A 19,218-nucleotide genomic window follows, 5' to 3' on the forward strand; every position below is an offset into this window, starting at 1 on the left:
GACCCCGTCGAGGAGAAAACAGCAGCACCCTGTTGTCATGGAGCAGGAAAAGCAGAGATAAAGCAAGCGGCGGGGGCCAGGCAGCCTGAATGGAGCCCAGCAGGCACCCCGGCCGCCAAGCTAATTCAGAACCTCTTCCCCAGCTAACTTTGGGCCGCCACACATTTGGGGCTTGATCCGGGCTGATCCAGCTGCATTCCTGAGCATCAGCCCACAGGTGTTTCTACTGAGGCTTTTCCCTGTCGCTGAGGCGGGTCGGGGTTGGGGGGGGGGGGGTGGTGGAAATGTACTCTCAACTGCGGGAGGTACAGTGTAGGGGTGGAGAGAGCCAGTGGGCAGGCAGAGCTGCAGGAGAGATAGAATCGCACCTCCCGGGGAGGCGGTAATGGGCCGGGTAAGGAGTCTGAGGATGACCGCTGGCAGGAGAGGGCTCAGGAGTGCTGACCCCGAAGGAATGGATCCCTTGTTCCCTGAGCTCCCAAAGAGCCTTCCAACAAGCTGATGTCTTCCCACCGGGGATGTCAAGGCCGTTTAATGCAAAGTTTGATCCCTCGAGTGGGGAGTAAAGCATTCTTTTTCTTCTTGGCTGTGTATCAGCTTGCCTCGCTGCATTTCTTTGTCTCCTAACTGAATCCCATCAGCGTGGCTGACTGCCTCCCTCACTTGAAATGAACTGAGCTAGGAAACAAGTTTCTCAACAAGGCTGCATCCTCCAGGGTGCTAAGAAGGGCAGAGCTGAACTCAGCCCCTGCAGAGAGAGAGAGAGAGAAAAAAAATCCTCTCTATTGCCTTTTGAGAATACAATACACACACACACACCAAAAAAAACAAAAAAACCATAAAAGTCTCTCCTGCATCCAGATAGGGAAGTCTGGCGTCCAGCCCCGAGGCTGTTCATCTTAAGTGGGAAAGGCAGCGTGTCAGAAAGAGAACACCAGGGGAGCAGGTCAGATTCCTTCTTTGTGAAATAAGTGGACTTGATGGGATGACCCAGAGGACCCAGGAGAACTCCAAAGTTCTAGGCACTCAAGAAGGAAACCATCTTTGGGCGAAAGGAACACAGTGCCAAACTGCTAATCAGACTGGCCAAGCCCAGACTGGTTATTAAAATAAGAGACACTCGCCTGCACGCTGCAGGGAGCAGGTGGCCAGCCGACCCAGCAGGAACCCACTGACACCCACTGTGGCGTGGGGAGGAGTCATCTCCCCAGGTGGGTCACCCCAGCCCCCTGAGACCCTTGCCCTTTACTCAAAGGTCAGCTTTCACATTCACATTCTTTCCCAAGGTTTGCCTCTTCAGTCTACGCCTAGGGAATGACTCTAGATTAACGAGCTGCCACAAAGCCCCTCAACAAACTCAGGTTGGCGAGTTCCAGGGAATCAGAGCAGAAAGACAACCGATTCTCTTCCCAAAGCGCCAGAACATCCTTTGCCCTGCATCGCCAACAGTGCCCCTTTCAGGCTGCGAGTTATATGTCTCTACGATTCTCTAGGAAATGACCGATTCATGTGTGGTCAGAATTAAAAATGAAATTTTTAAAAATTAAATCTTCAGCTATGCTAGGTCCATATTTGGGTACATGGAGTCTAGCATAGAGCTCTGAGCTCGAGAAATGCTGAATGACCGACTGGACGCATGAATCAGTGACTGGACACCGCCTCCTTCGCACACTGGGTCCCGGGAGATGGGATCCCGGCGTCAAGCATCCGCTTATACACCACGTTTCAGAAATGGCTCTAATAGGATTCCCTGGATTTGCTGAAACATCAGGGAGTCAACTTCTCAGAGTGTGGTGATTTACACTATCAGAAGGGGGTCGGTGAAATCTAAAAGCAGCCGCTGAGTATTATCCAACCCCCCCGCCCCACCCGCACCCCTGTCCCCTACCCCCACCCACTCTCACACACCCCCCCACCCACCCCCGCCCAAGGAAAGATGCTTTGGGATCACGGCCGCATGCAAGCTGATTCTTCCTGTCCCTCCCCCCTACCCTTTGCAGCAAAAGGTTTCTGGTGAGGACTTCTGAGAGATTTTATTTATGGCCTTTTACTCAATACCCAAATGCCTTTTTGGGAAGGAATCTTGCACCATCTGTGGAAGGAAAGCTTGTCGCTCCGGCAGGTTAGGGCCATGCAGACCCGCCAGCCTCGTGGGCATTGGGGTCCCCTTGATGGAACAAGAATGTGAGCCTCAGGAAGCAACTGTCACCCCGGTCGGACAGAAGGAGGGTCATCAGAGTTTGCAAACACTGCTGCAGGTGCTCTCTTACAATTTATTTGAAATTCATTTAAAATGGCAAACAGAACAAAGGATGTGACTCAAACACAAGTGGCAGAAGGCAAGGCAGACAAACCTTCCTAGAGCTCGTCCACCAAGAACCAAAGAGGCAGGCAGAGATACTTAATGCAGAAATAGGGCATGAAAAACATGTGCACTCTCAAGGAGCTCTCGGGCCAACTCCTGCCTGCAGTCACAGTGACAAGTACCGTGAGACTACAAATGTCACACGTACCCTTTTCTTCAGCTTTACATGTGTGCAGCTCTCCAACAGCACTTTGCTAGCATAAGGCCCATTCATGTGCATGACTATGCTTGGTTAATGAAAACCCACAATAGGTAGCCCTGGATGGACACAAAGATTTCCTTTACCTACCATTTACACTTTTCCTGGGAGGAATTCTATAGGAGATCCAGCCTCGGGGACACCATGGCTGGAATTTTGAGAACCTGTCCTTAGCAAAACAGCCCTGAGTATTCAGTCACTCAGTCGTGTCTGACTTTTTGTGACCCCACGGACTGTAGCTCACCAGGCTCCTCTGTCCATGGGATTCTCCAGGCAAGGATACTGGAGTGGGCTGCCATGCCCTCCTCCAGGGGATCTTTCCAACCCAGGGATCAAACCCAGGTCACCTGCACTGCAGACACTCTTTGCCGTCTGAGCCACCAGGGAAGCCCATTACATGTTTCCTGGGAGGAATTCTGTAACAAATCCAAGCCTCGGGACACCATGGCTGGAATCGTAAGAACCTGTCCTTAGCAAAACAGCCCCGGCCACCTCTATTTTATATGTCAGCTCCATACAAAATAGAGGCAGGCTGAAGGGAGCCCACCCTTCAGAAGGATGCCGTTCACATCTACTTTCCCAGAGGACACACTTCCGAGGTGTCTGAGGCTCTGTCTTCTGAGGAGCAGACGACAGGGGCCACCCTTGAAAGGTCCTCTGAGATCAGGCCCCGGGCCCACATCCAGCCCTCTTCTTGGGGCTGCAAATGTGGACCCAGAATTCCCTTTTAACCCAGAGAGATTTGGGAAGAAGGGAGGGAAATTCCCCCCACTGTGGGGACGTCATTTTACTTGCCAAGAAGTTCCTGAGAGCCCCTGCCCCCAGGGCCCTTAACACCAATGACCCCCCCTCCCTCCCCAATCCTGGGCGGCGTGGTGCTGACACCTAGGGGCGGATGGAAAAAGAGCCATGCGGGAAGCCAGCCCAGCAGCCTGGTTTCCCCCAGCTCACCCCAAATCTGCCTCCCTCTACGCCCAGAGAAGGTCCCTCCAAACCCATCCAGTGATCCCACACACAGAAAGGCAGAAGCCAAGTTTGACTTTTCATAAAAGCAGCCAGTTCCCCACCCTATCTAGTCTCCCATCTGCCTGAGAAAAGCAGCGCTCTGGGGAGGATGGAGGGAGAGAACACATATCTCCAAAAAGAAGCTCCCAAAGGCTCTGCTCCAGGGACACAGACCAGGAGGAGCCAGGGATGCCCAGCCTCCCGGAGGCAGCCTGGGCCACTTTCTTACCAAACTCGCTGGCACAGAGATGCTCGATTATGGCTTCCGATTTCAGCTCGTTGTCACATGGAGGACACACGGTCGTGCCTAGGAAAGGAAAGGGGAGGACACGAGCTGAGTGACGGGGAGGCAAGGATGCTGGAGGAACTGCCCCCGGGGCAGACAGAGATCAGCCTCGGGACTAGGCTGGAAGGGGGTAACTGTCTTCTGGAATTTCTGAAGGGCAGTCCCAGAAAAGACGAGTCCTGGAAACCCAGGCAGACATTGAGTTCCTTGAAAATTCAGGGACTAGAGCTACTGAATATAGTACAGCTATTCAGATCAACATTATCGGGGGCTGAATGGGGCGGGTCCTGTGAATCGTGTCTTGATGTGGTGGGTCCCTGGGAAAAGCTGACTTGTAACCAAACACTTCTACCCTAGTTTATTTGCTTGCTTGTCTCCTGTTTTCTCTCCTCCCCTTGAAATACCTGCCTGATTCCTGCCCTATTCGTGTTCCCAAACTCCCCGATCCATCTGACCAGTTCTCCATGAGCCAAGAAAGAAAATCAGCCAAACTCACAAAGTCCAACCAAGGCCCTGAACACCCCAGTCCAGAAGGGCTGCTGCAGCAAGATCCTGCAGGGTGGGAAGCAGGAGGAGCTGGGTGGGGGCCGGGGGGGGCCCTGCTGCCAAATGGAAGGACCGAGTGGGACAGGGAGACCCTCTGTTGGCGTTTTCACACCGTGAAGTACTTTGAAGAAGAGGTGTGTGTGCCGCAGGCATGGGGGGAACTGGAGGCGACTAGGCCCCAGGGGGAGGAGGCTTTGGAAGCCAGAGCCAGTGGATCCTCCTGGCCAAATGCTGCAGATGCTGGAGGGGCCCCCTCCCCTGGGAGGTAAAGGGCCTCCTGTGGAAGAGCTGGGAGAAAGCCACCCAGTGGAATCACCAGAAGGAGAGGCGGCTTGTCACTGCCGCCACCACCACCATCCCACCATCCCACCGTCAGCATCAGCATCGCCTCCATCATCTATCAGACATCTTGGGGTTTTATCCAGGATGTAGGAAAGCTTGGGCACATCTTAAGGGGCCTCCACGCAGCACAGCAACGGAGGCCACAAGCTTTGGGGAAGTCACAAAGGAGGACGGTGGGCTGAGCACCTCCACTCCCGTCAAGGCGCTTCCTCCCCTCTCCCCACCCCCCCCACCCCCGCCCCCGTGGCTCCTATGGCCGCTTCTCCGGCGCCTTGGAGCACTTCTGTGGTCCAGAGAAATGGGCAGAGCCTCCCACGGCGGACAGGGAGTCAACTACAGCACTCCGGGGCCGGTGCCACCCCCGGGGACACAGCTGGTCCCCCAGCACCTGGGAGGGGGTGCCTGACCACATCCCGCTTCCAGGCAGGGTCCCTGTGAGGCCCAGCAGAGGCCACACGCGATCGTCTTTGCTGGCAGACCCCTCTCCCACCTTGACGCTAGGCCCAGGGCTACGCGCTGGCCAGACTCCTTCAGCAGCAGGAACCACTGCCGTGCTCCAAACAAAAGACAGTGGGACCATCTTTGGACCCAGAGGCTGGAACTGTGCTTCTCAGACGGAACTTAAGATTGAATTCCAGAGGTCGCGTTTCTGATAAAAGGGAAACACTTACCCGGAATTCTGCATTCTGATTCTGGCTTCCACAGGGAGAAAAATGGAAAGGAAGTCCCACCATACATGGGAAGGACCGTGGTACCTGGCTGGGGAGTGTGGACTGTGCTGGGGGGGGGGGGCTTTCCTTATTTGGGTTAAAAAAAATTAACAGAAGTTATCATGGGGCAAAGTTCAATGACTATACTCTGGCCAAACAAGCAGCAGGGCAGGACTATCCGAATGCAAACACCGGGTGCCCTTGGCTCACTCACACCACCTGGTCTGGACACCCTGAGTTCCCCGACTTGACTGGCAGCCCAGGGCTCTGCACACCACTCGGGCATGTTCTCAGTCCCATCACCACGTCTGGCCCTCAGCATCTCCCAGGGGGCAGGAGGTGGCTGGGATGAGCTCAGTGCATTTTCCCCAGCCCGCCTCAACTTTTCTTACAGCCAGCTCTGAAAGGCAATATTCATCTGTGGCCTCTCTGGACTGTGCAGGGGCAGAGGGCGGAGGGGGGTGGCAGCAGGCAGCCTGAGGACAAAAAATCAAACCCACCCAGTCATCTACCAGAGAGGCAGGAGGAGATGGCTGTTTTTAGAGGCATTTAAAATGTTTCAAGTGAAAGAAGCAAAAACCAAAAGGTGTTATGTTTCATCAATATTTAAGGGGAAGAGGAGTGCAACACTGGAATCAGAAACAAAATATTCAGGCTGATTTAACGCACAACATGCCTAAACAACAACAAAATAAAACTAAAAGTATGTGCTCCTTCACGGAGCTTAATCCGTAAAACCAGGCAGGGAGGAGGAATGACAAAAGTGCCTCTCCCATAATCGATGCTAAAGCAGCTTGAGCCTCGGCTTTTTGGGGGTGCGGGGGAGCCTCCTTTGACTCATCTCATTATCAAGTTGATCTTAAATGATGTGTGGCCCCAAAGGCCAGCGCCAGTACCCTAAATGGTACTTGCCCCTGTATGTGAACAGAAGCCAGCCAGCCGGCATTCGGAAACATGTCACTGCTTTGAAAATCCCATTTTAATTTTAGAGAATAAAAAGAAATAAAGAATAAAAGTCAAGCATGTGGACTTGGTCACCTCCAAAAGTACCAGTTCTTATTCTGGAGACACGAGCCATAAGGGATGAGGACCAGGAGTCTGGTCTTTCCCCTTGACCTGCTTGTACACACATATCCCTCCCACTTCCAGGCTCAGCTGACAGCAGCCCCAGGGGATGCCTTTTGGGGGTTCCTTCCACTGAGGGGGCTGCAGTCCCGGGTAGGAGCAGTGCCTCCCTCAGAACCTGTCACCAAAAACACGGTGGGGAGAACCAGGTTCCAAGTCCCACCCCAGACTAGTCCCTTCACGGCTGTGTGGCTGACCCAGAGTGGGCTACCTGAGCACTCCTGGGATGGAGGGAGGAGGGGAGACGGTGCAAAGGGCAGACTTAGGGAGGGGGCCAAGGGGGGCGGCAGCCAAGGAGTAAATGGCTCCAAGAAGATAGCATGGATTTTGGTCTCCCTTCCCTCAACCACCCCTGTCTCTGGGTGGGGGGCAGGGGCGGGGTCGAGCCAAGAGGATTCTTGTCCGTGCATAAGAAGGCACCCCAGCCAGTCTCCCCACCTGCCAGTCCCTCTCGGAAGGTTTCTGTCGCCTCTTGTACCAGACAGGGGCAGCTGGGGGTGGGCTCTGCCCCAGCAGAGCTGGCTGAGGTATCTGGGGTTAGGGCTGGGCTTCTCTCCCAGGAGGGGAGAAGGAAAATCCCGTGGGTTCTATCCAGACGAAACACCAAGGGCTCAGTCTGCTCCAGGTACCAGCAGCATCTCCCCGAAGGTGAACCCTGTGCAGACCTCCAGAAAGGGCGAACACGGGGCCCAGAACTCGAGCTGTTGTCCTGTCCAACCACTGAGCCCATCTCCACATCCCCCACTCTGGACTTATCTCCGCCCTCCCTGAAATAAGCAAAGGCATTCAAGTTTCAGGGTGCCCTTCCCCGGACTACCCTACCCTCACTCTGGGGAGCCTGCCCCGCAGGAGACATTCCTCCTCCGGCATCACTTGGAGATAAGCTGAGCCAGCAAGCAACAGGTTTTTCCACCGCCCCCTCCCCCGCCACCGCTCCCCAACACACACACAACCTTAAGCCCTTTCCTCCAAAAGCCCTAAAGACGGGGGCCCTGTGCTGGGTGCCCTGGGCACACGGCTCCCCGTCTCTGATCACTGGCAGCTCTTTGAGCCTCAACTCTGCTTCCGAAGAGGTCGGGGTTGAATTCATTCCTCTCAAAGTCAGGCGAGGGTGCTGGAGTGTTGATTTATTGGGGATTTTCTTTTTTTTCTTTTTGGCTTGTTAACTTGTTTTGCTCTGTCTTGTGGCCTGGGGGTTGGGGGTGGCTTGGTGATGTGCCTTCCTCCCCGGTCAAGAGCTGCCCTTTAGGCGGGAGGGGGTTCTGAGAACAACCTCCTGCCCTTCTCTGGGGCTGTTAGGAAAGTCTTCAATTTGCGGTCCCGCTCCCCAAGGAGAGCGGAACAATGAGCTAATGACAATTGTATCTTCCTAATTACCTGAGGATTTGTGTGAATGAGAGAAGCAGGGGGTATGCAAAAATGGGGGAGAAGAGTCTTTCCATCCACCCCCCTCCCTTAAGTCCCCCGAAGCTGTTACCTGAAAGGAGGAAACAGCCTTGCAGTTTCTAAACTTTTTTCCTCGGCTCGTTTTGCACCAGTCCAGGAGCTACTTGGCTGAATGACTAGCTAAGAAAAGCGATTTTTAAAAAATCCTCCTCGAACCTAAGAATATACACAAAGCTGCACCTTAGCATTTGCTCGGCCCTCCAGCGCTTCCCAGATTTAGAGTTTGGGTTGTGTTTCCCGCCCCCAGCCCCGGGGGCATCTCGTCTACGGGGTTCAAAGCTCCGATGGGGACTCGCTTCCCTCCCAGGGGAGAAAAGCGCTCTCCTGGGACCCGGAGCTAAAGCTTTGTTTCCTGGAAACTGGATTCCCAGGGCAGCGGCTCCACGGCCCGCAGCGGGTGCGTGCCGGGGCTGCCCAGCCGGGCACCACCTCGGACTTCTCGAGGCCATCGGGCAGGGCCGAGGGCACGTCCCCCAGGCCCGGGACGCAGCCCCGGGGGACCCCCGCCTCACCTTGGGGCTTGGAGGCCTCGGTGGCGTTGGGCGGGGTCATGGCGATGCAGACGTCGCCCTCGGGAAACTTGTCGCACTTGAGCATCTCGGGCCAGTAGAAGCCGAAGAACTGCATGACCGGCTCGCACGAGTCGCGCACGGCCTCGCAGAGCCAGCGGCACGGGTAGATGGGCCGGTCCAGGCAGACGGGCGCGAAGAGCGAGCACAGGAAGACCTGGGTGCCGATGTGGCAGTTCTTGTTGAGCAGGGGCACCCAGCTGCTGGCCTGCTGCTTCACCTCGGCCATCGTCTCGTGTTCCAGCAGGTTGGGCAGCACCATCCTCTTGTAGCCCACGTTGTGGCACAGCCGCAGGTCTGCCGGGATGTCCACGCACTGCGGCGGCTTGGTGTAGAAGCGCCCGCTCTGGTAGGCGCCGATGTCCGACTGGAAGCTCACGTAGTCGTACTCGCTGGCCGAGCCCGCGGCCAGGAGCCCGGCGGCCAGCGCCAGCAGCGCGCCCGCCGCGGCCCAGCGCCCGCCGCCCATGCTCGGCGCCCCGGCCCCAGCGACGCGGGGCGTCCTCGGTGGTCTCCCCGCGCGCGTCCCGCCGCGAACTTGCAGGAGCCCACCCGCCCCACCCCGCACCACCCGCCGGCTCCGGGGACAAAAGGCGCCGTCCGCACCCGCGCCCAACTGGGCGGCCGCGCGCTCCTGCCCGGCGCTGGCTGGGCGGCCCAGGAGAGCTGCGCGGGGAGGCGAGCGCGCGGCCCGAGTGCGGCCCAGGCGCCCGAGGCGGCGGGACCCGAGTGCCCGGCGCTCCCGCGGCCGAGCCCTCCGAGCCGCGCGGGCCAATCAGCGCCGGCCGCCAGGAGCGCTCCGGGCCCGCCCGTCAGTCACCCGCGCCGCCGGCCAATCGGCTCGCGGGCGGGAGGGCTCGGCTCCCCAGAACTCAGCGCAGGTCAACACCCCTTAAAAAACAAAACCAAAAAAAAATAAATAAATAAAAGAAGGAACAAGGGGTGGGGGGGAACGAGGAAAAGACAAAAAAGGAAAGAAAGAAAGAAAAAAGGAAGGGAGAGAGGGGATGGAGAGAAGTGTGCGGAGGGTAAAAAGGATGCGCAACGCTGCAGCTAGCTCGAGCCAGATCTCAGGAAAGCAAGGACGCTTAACAGTACTCGCAAGTCCATGAGCTAATCAAGACTTTTTTTTTTCTTCTTTTTGTCACTTTTCCCTAACTTAACGGAGCAGCAGACTGCTTTCTCGGTGTTCTCGATGGCTGCAGTACGGAAAGGGGCCGTTGCCGACGGACCGGGGCTCAGGAAGACTGTATCGAGGGAGGTCTGCCTTTCCATCCCCGGCCGGTGGGGCTCGGTTCCCGCAAAGACCCGGCGAAGGTGGAGGCCGGCTGTTTGCTGGCTTTAAAAGGCAGCTGCGTTTCCAGGTGAGACAACCGGATGATGGCCCTCCGACAGTCCCGAGGCAGTGTGGAAGGGAAGGGTGCGCACAAAGGTGTTGATTTGGGGAGGACAGTTGGGTTTTGTGTTTTTGGCTTTGGTTTTCTTTTTTTTTTTTAGTTTTGTTTTTTTAAAGAAAAAGAAGAAGAAGGGAAAAAAGAGCCCCGCTCAAGGCCCAGCCCGACAGCACGTCTGTGTGTGCAGCATATGCACATTGACATGTTTGTGGTCTAGAAAGCCAAAACATTAAAAACACATGTGCACTTATCAGCGTGGCTTGTGTAAATATCAAGTCCATCACTCAGGCACACATGCTACATTCAGAGCCGGCCCAGGAACCTCAAGTCAAAAACCAAGGGTTCCTGTTCAGACAGAAGGCGAGAGAAAAGTCCCAGCAGAAACAGCCCATTCTTTCCATCCAGCCCACTCCCCACGGCCCCCCACCACCACCCCAGAACAGAGGGTGGTCCCCCTGCCACCCTCCCCCTCAAAGTCCCTGGGGATTCTTTGTAATGAGGCCCAAGCTCCAGAAAGCTGGGAGTGTGACCAGGACCAACTCCAGGGACAGGCAAGAGCAACAGCTGTCCCTGAGGTTGGCTAGGTCTCCACACTGCTTGTGTCCCGAAATGTGGGGTGGAGACGGGGTGCAGAGAAGGCTGCAGACCGCATCTGAGTGGCGTGGCACTACCTCAGATGGCAAATGGGCCACAGAGCCCAGAGCTGAAGGCAGACACCAGAGGAGGCGCCGCCTTGCTGGGGGAAGCTGACTTTGGACCCTGCAGACCAAATTTCTTGATGGACAGATTCCAAGTCAAATGACTGGAGTTTTTTGATGAAGAGAGGCTCTTAAAGCAGTCCTGCACCTAAAGATATAGTGATGCCGCTGTGCACCCAGGGAGCGTGTACCAGTGGTCAACTTCTCCATCACTTCTAAGCTGATGAAAGGTGCTCTAAAGCAAGAGCGGCAATGTGGAGGGAAAGAGATGGGGGGAGACTCCTTCGGGTGGCAAAGGGTTAATCCCTAAACAATTGGTAATGCTCAGCCCAGAAGCTGGGGAAGACATTCCTCACAGACAGAGAAGAGACCACAGGAAACCAGGCAACTGTGTCTCAATTCAAGGGGCAGTTAGAGAAAAATGCAGTTTGGTAGGGGTCCTTTTCTCTCCTCGAGGCAGGCCCTCGGTCCCAAGGCAAATGTGTCTGTTTACTCACTCCCTGCAAAGAGTTGTGTTAGCAGATAACAGCCCCTCTGGATGCAGGCTTCGCCCTGCCCTCACTCCTGTCTGTACTGTTTCCCCAAGAGGTGGAAGGGCCTGTATGTCCCATATGAAAATTCAGGAAATTCGTTCATGGGACTGCTCCTCCACCAGTCCCTGGGAGTCTCGAGGCAGAAGTAAATGTCACAGTTCCATTCATGGGAGGGCCTAGTCTAGGTCTGGTTGTTTCTGATTGCTCACCCCCAAACGGTCTCAGTGAGAGGCCTCTTGGGGCACCCAGGGACATGACTGTCCCAAGAAATACAGGGGGTGTGAGAGCAACTAAGCCCCCAGAATCTTCAACTCAGTGCATTTCTGGCTCCTCCCAAATCCCAGCTAGAAAGGTAGGGCTCAAGTCTCAGTCCCACTGACAGACGTGAACGCACACCGAGGCTAGGCTTCTACAGTTCGCAGTGCTTAGAGTCATTCCATGGACGTCCCTGGTGGCTCAGAATCTGCCTTCAATGTGGGAGACCTTGGTTCCATCCCTGGGTTGGGAAGATCCCCTGGAGGAGGGCATGGTAACCCACTCCAGTACTCTGGCCTGGAGAATCCCCATGGACAGAGGAGCCTGGCGGGCTGCAGTCCATGGGGTTGCAAAGAGTCAGACATGACTGAGCGACTAAGCACAGCACAGGATTCTGGAGGATGACTGCCAGCCCCAGTCAGTTCTCATACTGCAAGACAGCGCCAGGCAGTGCTAAACACTCCATATTTCAGAGGTGAATGCAGTTGTTGGGATTTTGCGAGGGGCAGGGGAGGGGGGGTTGTCCTTTGTCACGTTGTCAAAATTTTGCACTTCAAAGCCCAGTCTCCCTTCCCCTAGGCAAGAATTTGTGTGTGTGTGTGTGTGTGTGTGTGTGTGTGTGTGTGTAGAGGAGAAAGTTCTAGAGCAAAGATTCTTTAAACTTGTTATTGACATGACAGAGATCTCAGAAACCAGGAGTCTCCAGAACAGGATCATGAACCAGGAGGCACACCTTCCCTTCTTGAATGAACAGGGACAAAAATATACCTTTACATTTGTGTTTTTCATTTCAAAAAAGTTCTTATTTTTCCCACCCTGCCAGATGCCTGTACAAGAACATCGGAAGTACGTCCCCTGTTGTCTCAAGTCCCCAGCTTAAGGAGGCATTCTTTAGCCTCCTCATCGCCCGAAGCTGATGGTCAGGCCAAGCAGGATCACTGTGGGGCCTCCCAGCACCTACACGAAGAGCTCCTCCCTGCCCTTTGCCAGAAAAACAGCAGTTGGGACCTGCCGGGTGATGCAATGGTTAGGACTTCCCACTTCAACTGTAGGGGCCGAGGGTTCAATACTGGTCCCTGGTCTGGGAACTAAGATTCCATGCTACATATCACAGCCAAGAAAAGAAGAAGAAAAACAAGAAGGTGGGGAAAACTTCCCTGCAGGTTTTATATATATATATATATATATTTATGAATTTATTTATTTCTGTCAGGACTTCTAGTTGTGGCAAGCAGGCTTAGTTGCCCGGCAGCACGTGGGGTCTTAGTTCCCTGACTGGGAATCGAACCTGCGACCCCTGCATTGCAAGGCAGATTCTTAACCACACACTCCCCAGAACTACACTCAGCGTCCTCTCAGTCAGCCAGGGGTGGGACACCAGGGCGGAGGGGAGGGAGTCCTGCCTGTGGCTGGGCGGTGATGGGTCTGTGGCCACGTGGAGAAAAGCATCCTGACCCAGAGTCAGGAAGCACAGGGTGTGGCTTCAGTTCTGCTCCTTGTGGCTGGGCGACTCGCACTCGACTCCCTGGGCTGAGTGCTCATCTGTAAATCACAGCAGCTAATGCCTGCCCTGCTCCCTCAGGAGGTACCATCTGTGCATTCTCAGTGTCCAGTGTCACTGAGGTTCACGGTTAGACTTCTAAGGTCTACAACGTTTAAAGAAGCATTCCACGGACTTCCCTGCTGAGCCAGTGGTTCAGACTCTGAGCTTCCAACGCAGGAGGAGTCCAATGCACCTGGTCAGGTGACTAAGATCCCACGTGCCTCATGACCAATAAGCACATAGATAAAGTGGCATTCCGCACAAGATGACATCAAGCATAGTAATGTCCTCACTTGGCTAAGCATCTTTTCCACTCTGCCTCCATGGAGGTACCAATGCCCTGTGGTTCCCAAGTCCTTCTGACTCAAGAACTGGCCTGACTTGCTATCTGGGGCTTGGGACTATCTGGGAAGAACCATAAACACTGGAGTTAAAGGCACAGCCCCATCTCCTCCCAGGCAAGCATCCCCCTGCATCTTTCTTTTTATTCACTTTCTATTGTCCTAAGAACACCTAACAGGAGAGCTGCCCTCCAGATGCATTCTTTTATTTATTTATGTATTTGGCTGTGTGCATGCTCAGTTGCATCCAACACTTTGCGACCCCTTGGACTGTACCCCACCTCCCCCAGGCTCCTCTGTCTATGGAATTTTCCAGGCAAGAATACTGGAGCGGGTTGCCATTTCTTTCTCCAGGGGATCTTTCCAGCCCAGGGATCGAACTTGTGTCTCCTGCACTGGCAGGCGGATTCTTCACCACTGGGTCTTGACTGTGGCACACAGGATCTTCAGGCTTCGTTGTGGCTTGAAAACTCGTAGTTGCAGGAGGCAGGATCTAGCTCCCTGACCAGGGATGGAACCAGAGCCCCCTGCATCGGGAGCTCAGAGTCTTAGCCACTGGACCACCAGGGAAGTCCCTCCAAATGCATTCTTAAGTATCCAGGCCAGGACTGGTGAACCTCGACACCACACTTGGAGGGGGCTGGCTGAGCCCCAAGCTGCCCCCACTGCCTCCTTTCGCTTCTTGGGGACACAGCCACCAGGCTCAGGCAACATCAGTAAAATGTTCTTCCTTTCCTGAAGGGAGACTGTGCTACCTGTAATTTCTGCTCCCCAGGCCACCCTAGCAGCAGTGAACCTGCCCTGAACCTCAAGGTCACAGTCACACACTCCCTGCACCACCACTCAGACAGACCCACCCTCTCACTCTCCAGATGAGTCCTTGCCAAACTGGGCTTGGCCCTTTGTATTCACTTAACAACCTTATCTATAAATATATACGTTGCAGAATTTCTATACTTTCTTCCAGAAAAGAGGGGGGATTAAGACACGTGTTTTTTAAGTTCAAAAATTAATCTATTTAATTTACTGCATTAATAGAACAAGTGAGATGATCATAGGATCATCCAGATAAATGAAGGAAGAAAAACTAACAAAATTCAGAATATACCACAATTTACCAAAAAAAAAAAAAACTGAATACACAGAATATGAATTCTTCTCTGCATATATATATTTCAATAAAAAGTTAAATACATAAAACAGTCTGCTGCTGCTGCTGATTAGTTGCATCAGTCGTGTCCGACTCTGTGTGACCCCATAGATGGCAGCCCACCAGGCTCCTCTGTCCCTGGGATTCTCCAGGCAAGAATACTGGAGTGGGTTGCCATTTCCTTCTCCAATGCAGAAAAGTGAAAAGTGAAAGTGAAGTCACTCAATAGTGTCCAACTCTTCGCGACCCCTGGGATTTTCCAGGCAAGAGTAGTGGAGTGGGCTGCCATTGCCTTCTCCCGTAAAACAGTCTAGGGCAGCCTAAATAACTCAAGAGCTCTAAGCTAAAAGTTCTTCCAAAGCTTCAAGTATGAGTCTCTGGTGAATGCACATATTTTTAACTTAACATTAAAAAAATCTCGAATGGGTTGTTTCTCTGATTAAAATCCTCACAGGCCTTTTGACTGTCCACAGGAAAAAGCCCAGACTTCAGTACAAATCAATCTCTTGTCCTCCGGCGTCCTTCCAGTGCCCCACCTTACCCTCCAGATCACGCACGCCATTTTGTCAGTAATACCCTCCACCTGTGTACAAATTCCAACTCATAGACTTCCCAGATTTAACAAATGAAGATATAGGATGCCTGGTAACATCTGAATTTCAGATGAACAAGAAAATTTTTTTTAGTATAAGTATGTCCCAAATATTGCGCAGGATATACTGATACTACACCTCATACCTGTTTACGTGAAATCTAAATTGAACTGGGCTTCCTGTATTTTACGTGACAAACGCACCTGTTCGTCCCTCCAGCATTGCCTCCTCCCAGCAGCCTTGCCTGATTCCCCTCTTGCCCCATCACCTTCCTTCTCCACCCTAGGGGGATTAACCACTTCCTCTTCTCTCCCTGCCAGAGCGTCTCTGTACACTTCATTACCACACTTTTGTTTTATAACTGTTTGCTTTCGGGGGTCTTCTATGTGACTGGGAACTCTTGGAGGGCCAGGATCTTGTCTTATTTTGTCTCACTTATCCTTGTAACCTTAGCCTCCAGCATGGTGCCAGGCATACAGTAAGTGCTCAAAAAGTCTCTGCATCCCCAATAAATGCATCAGGCTCCTCCATCTATGGGATTTTCCAGGCGAGAGTACTGGAGTGGGCTGCCATCGCCTTCTCCAATGTAGTAGAGGAAGCAGAAGTGGGAAGGATCCAGGCTAAGAGGAGTATATCCTCGAACATCAATTTTGCACTGTTTCCTGAGAACTAAGGCAGCAAGTCAGTATGAATAACTCAGTTCTCTTTGACTGCAGAGGAACTGATCCTCAGCACCTTACACTGTGAGCAGAGTGCTCAACCAGTGATTCCTAAAGGAAATCAGTCCTGAATAGTCATTGGAAGGACTATGCTGAAGCTGAAGCTCCAATACTTTGGCCACCTGATGTGAAGAGCCAACTCATTAGAAAAGACCCTGATGCTGGGAAGGACTGAAGGCAGGAGGAGAAGAGGAAGACAGAGAATGAGATGACTGGATGGCATCACCGACTCAAGGACATCAGTTCAGTTCAGTCGCTCAGTCGTGTCCGACTCTTTGTGACCCTATGAATCGCAGCACGCCAGGCCTCCCTGTCCATCACCAACTCCCGGAGTTCACCCAAACTCATGTCCATCGAGTCAGTGATGCCATCCAGCCATCTCATCCTGGGTCGTCCCCTTCTCCTTCTGCCCCCAATCTCTCCCGGCATTAGAGTCTTTTCCAATGAGTCAACTCTTTGCAAGAGGTGGCCGAATGTACAGAAACTGCAAAGGGCTCATTACTGAAAAGACAGATGAGAGCAAGAGGAAAGCCAAGACTGATTAATACGTTTAACTTAGTGAAATTCGGGGACGCTGGGCTGGAAGAAGCACAAGCTGGAATCAAGATTGCCAGGAGAAATATCAATAAGCTCAGATATGCAGATGACACCACCCTTATGGCAGAAAGGGAAGAGGAACTAAAAAGCCTCTTGATGAAAGTGAAAGAGGAGAGTGAAAAAGTTGGTTTAAAGCTCAACATTCAGAAAGCTAAGATCATGGCATATGGTCCCATCACTTCATGGGAAATGGATGGGGAAACAGTGGAAACAGTGGCTGACTTTATTTTGGGGGGCTCCAAAATCACTGCAGATGGTGATTGCAGCCATGAAATCAAAAGACGCTTACTCAAGGACATGCGTTTGAGCAAATTCCGGGAGATAGTGAAGGCCCCCTTCTAACCCTCTAACCCTCTAACCCTCAGAGTGAACTTTGTGGGCAGAAGCCCATCCTACTCACCTCTCCCAGGAGGCCTGCACTGAGTAGGCTGCTCGGTAGCCAGTGGACACGGGCCGTAGGGGAGTTAGTGAACGCCCTGGACAATTCCTGGAGAAGAACTGAACTTCCTGTAAATCCTGTGTGGACCCTGACCGCCAAGTGCTAACACAAGCCTATTAAAAACTCAGCATCTGGAACCCAAAAGGCCCGGGATCCTGGGAGCCTCTGACAGCACCTGAGAGTGGAGGAGGGTCAAGAGAAGCTGGAAGAGGCTTGGCAGTGGTGAGACCCGGTGCCAGGTCGTGGCTCTGAGCTCCGGGGCTTTGCTTGGCCATCACAGAGCAGGGAAAGTGAATCTTTAGGAACCCCTCCCCTCTGGCGATCCCAGAAGTGAAAGTGAAGTGGCGCAGGCTCCCATCATAGGGGCCCATAAATTTGCTGAGACGGCTTGAGGCGGGATGGGCGGCCAGCAGGGAGTGTGAGGAGGAGCCCTGCGCCCTGCTCAGGGGTTTGATGTAAACGAGGCGCCTGGAGAGGATGGGAGCGTGTGTCCATCAGGCATGGTGACTGCACTTGCGCTTTGAAGGCACGCACCCCATGATTTCCATCCGCAGCTGGCGGTCCCCTCTCCCAGCCTCCCTCTACCTGAGGAACGCATCGGGTCTTAGAGGCGGTCCTCACCTGAGCTCAGGCGCTCTTCCCCCACCCACCCCCCATCCCCAGTAGTGACTGCACCTCTGCAGGTTTTCCCAGGTCTCACTACCTGCATTATCGCCTTTGGGCCTCACAAAAGCCTCTGAGCAGGCGGAGCAATTCGTTATTCCCCTTGAACAGAAGACCCAGAGGCTCAGAGTGGTGGGACCCTTACTAGCAGCCCAGCCATTACTGCATTCTGTGCTGGACAGACTCAAGTCAGGAAAACCCACCTTGGATTCCAATCCTGTTGACTCCGCTTAATTGCCTTTGTGAAATGCCCCTTTCTGGGAAGAGAAACCCAGAGAGCCTTTGCTGGCATTGACATTTTATCGGACGTTCATTTATCAAGTTCTTCCCAGAGACCAGCTAGAAGGAAGCAACGGTTTTGAAAGGGGGAGGGATGGTGAGATGGGTCTGAAGCAGGGGCAAGTGCTCGAGGTCCCTTCCTGAGGGTCCTGGGGATGGGGGCAGAGTGCCTGAACTCAGGTGAGCATGACCTCTAAGACAGGATGTGTTATCCAGTCAGAGGGAGACTAGGAGAGGGGCCCCCAGCTGCAGATGGAGATCCGAGGGTGGTTGGCTTCAGAGCGCCAGTGCAGTCACCACACCTGATGGGCACTCACCCATCGTCTCCCCACAGAAGAGCAGGAAGGAGTTGAGGGTGCCTGTGGCCGTCAGAAGTGGGGTGTGGGGACTGCTGCCAGGAAAGGGGACTCGGGGGGTCCCGGGTTGCCAAGGGGACTATAACGCTCTGAGCCTGCAGCTGCCAATGAAACACGTGCAGCTGACCTTCCGTCATGTGAGTGCCCAGGAGAAAAGCTCCAGGAGAGAAAAGACTGCAAACCATGCAAAGAGGGAGAGCTCGATACACCAGGGAGAGAGAGAAAGAGAGGGCTGGACCACAGCTGGTCCATGATGTAAGGCAGAAGATCTGTCCACAGTCCTCTCCAGGCCCTGAACATCTTGAGAGTTACAAGGTTACATGGCCTTCCCAGGGGGAATATTAAAAATATTTGAAAACCAGTATAGCATGACCAGTCAGGTCATACGCCAGGTAGGAAGCTCCTATGGAGTCCTGCAGGTGTGCCGCTGCCTGCCAGCACCAGGGCAGTTCCCATGGAGGAGCAAGAGGATGCGCCATTCCCAGAATGCACCACGCTGCCCCCGCAGGCCCACTGTCCTCCCAGCCGGTGCCCAAGATTCAGCTCCCCATCTTTTCATGTCTGGCCACTCCCCAGGCTCTCCCTGCAAGGTCAGGGTGGTCCCCTGTCTGCCCTTGGGCACCACAGCTATCCAGACAGCCCTCCTCAAATGCTCTTTGCTTGTCTGCATGTCTGGAGCTCCTCCAGAAGTTCCTTGAAGCCAGAAGCTGTATCCTTTTCGTCCTTGCATTTTCTGTACTTAGCCCCCTGCCTGCTGTGTAATAACACGGGATCCCTGAGTGAGACAGGTCCTATGACCCAGCTCTGTGCAGTCAGAAGTAAGTGCAGGTTGGTAAGTGGGACGCCTTGGAAAGCATTTTAAAACAGACAGCCTTAGAGAATTCCCTGGTGGATTTGCAGCTGGGACTCCTTGATTCCACTGCTGGGGATCCAGTTTCAGTTCCTACTCAGGAATTAAGATCTCACAAGCTGCACAGCAAGCTAAAAAAAAAAAAAAAAAAAGCAGCCTTAGAAGGCAAGCACCTTGACCCTCTCTCCACTCTTCTGCTCACCTGAAATTTAGAT

At 53.7% G+C, this 19,218-nt stretch overlaps 1 protein-coding gene across 1 annotated transcript in view; it reads right to left on the reverse strand.

The window, feature by feature from the left end:
* Positions 1–9,879, reverse strand: part of SFRP1 (secreted frizzled related protein 1) — a 44,020-nt gene extending 34,141 nt beyond the window's left edge. Inside the window, exons 1-2 of the mRNA XM_069572679.1 lie at positions 8,537–9,879; positions 3,799–3,876 (exon numbers count right to left, since the gene is read on the reverse strand). Coding sequence (XP_069428780.1) covers positions 3,799–3,876; positions 8,537–9,062 — 604 coding nt within the window. The 5' untranslated portion in view covers positions 9,063–9,879. The remainder of the gene's footprint in view (positions 1–3,798; positions 3,877–8,536) is intronic.
* Between the last annotated feature and the right edge of the window lie 9,339 nt (positions 9,880–19,218).

The sequence above is a fragment of the Ovis canadensis genome, chromosome 26 (assembly GCF_042477335.2).
Source record: "Ovis canadensis isolate MfBH-ARS-UI-01 breed Bighorn chromosome 26, ARS-UI_OviCan_v2, whole genome shotgun sequence".
Lineage (NCBI taxonomy): Eukaryota > Metazoa > Chordata > Mammalia > Artiodactyla > Bovidae > Ovis > Ovis canadensis.